Raw genomic sequence first — 5,831 nt, forward strand, 5'->3', positions numbered from 1 at the left:
CCCCTTACCGGTCAAAAAAAAAAAAAAAAAAAAAAAAAAAAGAAATGAGATAGGGAAATGACTACAGAAGCACAGAAGATAAGACAAACGTAATAACAATACTGTGTACAACTTTATACCAATACACTTGAAAGTCTTGCTAAAATGCGTTATATTCTTAGAAAATATAAATTACCAAGTTTGAGGCATGATGATACAGAAAATCTAAAATGGAAATAAACAATAAGATAAGATGGAAATAAACAATAAGAGAGCTAAATATCCACAGCTGAAAAAAAGATAGAGGCCAGGGGATTTTATAGGCAGGTCTTGTCAAATCATCAAGGAATAGATAACCTCTATTTTATATAAATTGATCCAGAGAAAAAAACAAAAGCAACAGTATTTTTTAACTTATTCCATAATCCTAATATGCAGCCTTGGCAAATATATGCTTATCCATGTAGAGAAATCTGGCAGATGTATTAGACCTGATGAGTTCTTCATGTTGGTAAGATGCAACATCAAATTACAAAAATCAGTAATAACATTTCTCAAATCAGAAATAACTAACTAGAAAACATAAGAGAGCACATAAGTGAAAAACAGGTTCTATTCCTGAAGCAGAAAAGACTGTAATAATAGAAGCTATCACTCTACAAGGGCACACTGTATCTCAAACATAACTCATTTAATCCTCCCAGTGGCTTTGTAAGGTAGGGACTTCTTTACAGGTAAGTAAAGGAAGTACATACAGGTTAAGCTTTGTCCAAGGTCGCACAGCTGGTAAGTGGTGGAATCAGGATTTGGACTGTGTTTGTGTTGGTGTGCATTCAGAGCACATACTTGTAACCTCTAGGGTACAGTACTTCACATAAATGCCTATGAATAAGCCCCACAAGACATATGCAAGATCTTTATGACAAAAAGTCTAAAACTTCAGTGAAAGTTTTAAAAGAACACTTGAGAAATGGAGATTCCAACTATGTTTTTGAATTAGAAGACTAAATGTAAAGACACTGTATTAGACAGGATAAGATAAGCTTTGGTGTTCTAACAAATGAGGTCCCCTCTCCAGATATCAGAAGCGTGCACAAACATTAATTTTTTGTTCATGCAAGGTCCATTGTGATTGAGGCAGTCCTCTGCCATCCTGCAGTGTGTCTCTGGAACATACAGTCTCCAGGCTGCGATAGCAAAGGAAGACAGGTCTTGAGAATCACATTATGTTTTGAAAGGGCTAAATCGGCAGTGACTTATATCTTGTCAGCACAGATTTCATTATTCAGAATCTAGTCACCTGATCACATCAGCCTAACTGCAAGAGAGGCTTAAACATGTAGTGTACAATGTGCAACCAAGAAGAGGATACAGTGTGGTAAATGCAAGACGTCATCTCTGCCAGTTGTCAACAGTGCCTGGTACAGAGTTGACTCTCAATACATATTTTTTAAGTAAAAAAAAAAATGTGAAAACCTTCCTCCAACTTAGTCTACAGATTCAGTGTACTGCCACGCAAAATTCCTCTAGGATTTTCCATGGAATTTAACAAGCTGATGCTAAAATTCATCTGAAGGAAAAAAATATGGAAAATTAGTCAGGAAATTTTGAAACCAAAAATTGTGTTCATGAGAGGGAGGAGACTTTACTACTATATCCCACACATGTATAAAGCTATCATAATTAAAACAGTGTAGAATTACTGCAGGAGCATACAGATAATAAAATAGGGGGGAAAAACCCAACTATGTATACATGGTACACAAAGGGATTGAGTATATGATAAAATGTCATTTCAAATTATTTGGTGGAAGGACAGACCCTTCAGGTAATTGGCTACCCATTTTAAAAATTATTAAAAATAACAATTCCCACCATAGGAAAAATAAATTTTATACATATTAAATAACAAAAGGTGAAAAAAATAAAAATACTGAGATAACATACAGAAAAGTATCTTATCATCTTATGACTTCCTAAGCATTGTGCAAATGTCATAAGTGATAAAGGATCAGGATAGAGAGGTTATGACATAAAAAGCAAGATTAGAATACAAGCACAGACAGGAAGAAAATTTCAATATATATGGAAGGTGAAGGATAACTGTCCAGAAGATATGCAGAGCATAGGCAAACCAATAAAAAGAAAAAAAAAAAGAATATTGCAATGTAAAAGTGGTCAAAGCACATGAACAGACAATCTACAGAAGGGAAAATGCATATGATCATAACATGAAAAGATGCCGAACTTCACCAGTAATCAGGGAAATACAAATCCAAACAAAGACTGAGTTATTTCTTTCATCCCAGCTTGGCAATAATAAATATGAAAGATGTGGAAAAGTGGAGTCTCTCATTCATCAATGATAGGATTGTAAAATGGTAGAAACTTTACAAATGGCCATTTAGTAAATCTATCAAAATTTTAAAATTCATAAAACATCGACTCAGCAATCACTCTTCTAAGAACCTTTTATAGAAACACACACATGTGTGCAATGATATATGTACAAAGATCTTTATTATGGTATCATTTATAGTAACAAACAGCTATAAACAGCCAAAGTGCCCATCAATAAAAATTAGTTAAAAGCATTATGGTATGTTTATATTATGCAATGCCAAATAACCATTAAAAAAGATAGATCTATGTGTATACTGAGTTGAAAAAATCTCTAAGAAATAGCATTAGGTGCAAATGCATGTCTCTCAACAATGTATAGTGTAATACTGTTTATGAGCTTTTTATGAAATGTATGTATGTGTATATATATGATGTGTATTTAAGTGCAGTGAAAAAATCCTAGAAGAATATATAATAGTTAACAGTGATGATTACTGGGACAGGAAGTGTGCAGTGGGAAATGAAGAACTTTAACATTTTACTCTATAGACTTTGATAATGTTTACTCATTTACAAAAATAATGTATTCATTCACAGGCGCACAGGCATGTGTGTGGAGGTATGTGGGGGAGTGTGTGTGGGGAGAGAGAGAGAGAGAGAGAGAGAGAGAGAGAAAGGCAGAGAACACTACCCAGTCTACCCAGTAAACCATTTTTTTATGTTTGCTAGGAGTCTCCTGGGATAAATGGATGGAACTAGACTTTATCGATCATTTATCATATATTCTGCATTTTCATGTGCACTCACTTTATCTGTGCTGCAATTGTATTAAGGGGAGTAACTTATGTTTAACAGATGCAAAAAGAAGGGGATAGACTTTACCAAGGCACAAGGACAGTACCTCCTTCCAAGAGACTTTCCACTGTACTTTGGGCAGGAACATGTGAGCATTAGAAAGACAATCAGTGCAATACACCAGGGGTTAGGGGAAGCAAGGAAAGAGTGACAGTTTGCTTCATGCGTGAGACATTCTTGGAATTCCACTAGAGTGATCTTGGGTCAGTTTTTCAGCTTTCCTTGTCTACTTTCTGCCTCCAGTTGGGCTCTGTGTCTATAGCATCAGCTACTAATTCCTGCTACTTGGGTACATTTTCTTCCCAAACCACCTCACAGAACCTTTCCCTTTTCCCATATGAGTTCCTGAATGGATCTCTGCTCAACACTTTGAAGGAAAGGAAAATTAGAAAACTGTGTGCCTTATACTGCCTCTAATTAGCACAACATAACCAGACTCATACCATGCAAATAGAAACCACTGGATTTGGAGGAGACAAAATTAGAAAAAGATACCTTTGTTTCTAAACAGACCTGAATTTGAATGCCAACTTCATCACTTACAGTGTGACATACTTCATTTCTTGGCTCTTCATTTTGTTTATGTGTAAAGCACAGATGATGATATTACCTTTTCTTCATGGTTAGAAAATAAATATACGAAGTGTTCAGTGGCTAGTATATGCTCAATAAATAGGAGCTTCACTATTACCACTACTATAATTATTTTAAGTACATTGCAATTCCTGTTTTTACAGCCAATGTATCATGTTACCTCATAGCATCTTAGTGAATTAAGGTAGGATAGGAGTGTCTACCTCATTTTACAGATGAGGAAACTGGGGATCAAAGAAGTTAAGTTACTTGCCCGGGTTCAACAGCCAATGTATCATGTTACCTCATAGCATCTTAGTGAATTAAGGTAGGATAGGAGTGTCTTACCTCATTTTACAGATGAGGAAACTGGGGATCAAAGAAGTTAAGTTACTTGCCCGGGTTCACATACATCACAAGGAGCAGAGATGGCATTTGTACAGGTCTCTCCAATTGTGCAGCCCATTCTCTTTTTTGTTTTATTTATATGCACCCTACCCCCAGTGCCTAGCACAGGACCATGAAAAGGTCGACACTCAAATTCCAGTTTCTGGATTGATTTTGCAGGGGGCTGAGACCTCTGCTCTCCTCCCCCCAATTCATTCCCACCTCTGCACCCCATGCCTCTTTAAGAGATCCTTTTCCCATTGCAAACATGCCCAAATTGAAAATATTTTTTCCACAACCCATTTAGTTGCCTGTTTGGTCCATAGAGGAGCTCATTCCTACCTCAAAGGCATGTCAACAGAGGCTGCTAACATTGCTAATTGAACAGAAGCAGAGGCTGCTGCTCCACGCACTGTCCATGGTCCTGGAAGGGTCACCTCTGAGCTACAAGGGTAATGCAAACCTTGTTTTTGCTGCAGTCTTCAACCTTGGTCGACAGATATTCTGGGAATAGATTCTGGTTTTAGAAAGTAGTTTATAATTCCCCGTGAATTGGTCTGTCATGCTTTTTATGTCTGTGTGTTCATGGAAAACAGTTTTTAAATTTGCTTTGTGTGTGAATGTGCACGCTGGTATCCCCCTCGACTCCTCCAAAATGTCACAAATGACTTTCCTTAAATTTACCAATTTGCAGGATTAATGTGTTTCTCTCTAGACACCTGTGCCCTAGATAGATTCCAGCCAGAATAGCTGTCTTTGTTTCTAAACTCTGACCTGTTTTTCAGGTAAAGGAGGCCTTGGTTTTAGGTCACCCCCAGTGGGGCATCCAGGATGTGGAGCTAACTCTGGGTTCTGTTTTATCACGCAGTTGTGTGGAGGAGTACAAGCTGGCTCCCGATGGAAAATCCTGTGTAATGCTCTCAGATGTCTGCGAGGGCCCCAAGTGCCTCAAACCTGACTCCAAATTCAACGACACCCTCTTTGGAGAGATGCTACATGGTTACAACAACCGGACCCAGCATGTGAACCAAGGCCAAGTCTTCCAGATGACCTTTAGGTATGGAGCAGACACTTGCACAATACTGGTCTGAGTCACTGACCCAAAATAAGGGCAGGGGGAGGAAGCCATCTGCACAATGGAGTAGAAACTTATTATGCTGGCTGGCAACTCCCCAAGCTCATTGATACCCACTCAACAGGTGTTAGAACTCAGCAAAATTCATTCAGTGGAGTTCCTTTTCCACCGACCTAGCACTTACTTGTCTCATCTTTCTGTTTTCCTAACTCTATTCACATATTACAAATTCAATCTTAGATCATCCTGTAAGTACAGTTGATGGAGTTTTTAAATTTCTTAATTAATTTTTCAGTCTATTAAAAAATAAGTATCCTATGTATGCTATTCAGGCAGTTAAAAAAAAGACATTTAATGAAGTAGAAAACAAAAATCTCATCACACAGAAATAACCAGAATTAAAAATAAGTATCCTATGTATGCTATTCAGGCAGTTCAAAAAAAAAAGACATTTAATGAAGTAGAAAACAAAAATCTCATCACACAGAAATAACCAGAATTAACATTTTCCTGAAGACTCTGAAAACATGTCTCTCTTTCCCTTTATACGTCTCTATTTAATCTGTCTACACACATGCACACACTCACATACACACCCCAAATCTCAGTAAAGGTGTTT

At 37.2% G+C, this 5,831-nt stretch overlaps 1 protein-coding gene across 1 annotated transcript in view; it reads left to right on the plus strand.

Annotated features, from left to right (window-relative positions):
• Positions 1-5,194, plus strand: part of LOC103602267 (astrotactin-2-like) — a gene marked incomplete at its 3' end in the record, with an annotated part of 58,304 nt that extends 53,110 nt beyond the window's left edge. Inside the window, exon 3 of the mRNA XM_008586683.1 lies at positions 5,006-5,194. Within this exon, the coding sequence (XP_008584905.1) occupies positions 5,006-5,194 (189 nt within the window). The remainder of the gene's footprint in view (positions 1-5,005) is intronic.
• Positions 5,195-5,831: the final 637 nt, after the last annotated feature.

Source organism: Galeopterus variegatus, unplaced genomic scaffold (genome assembly GCF_000696425.1).
Source record: "Galeopterus variegatus unplaced genomic scaffold, G_variegatus-3.0.2 Scaffold4077, whole genome shotgun sequence".
In the NCBI taxonomy this organism is placed as follows: Eukaryota; Metazoa; Chordata; class Mammalia; order Dermoptera; family Cynocephalidae; genus Galeopterus; species Galeopterus variegatus.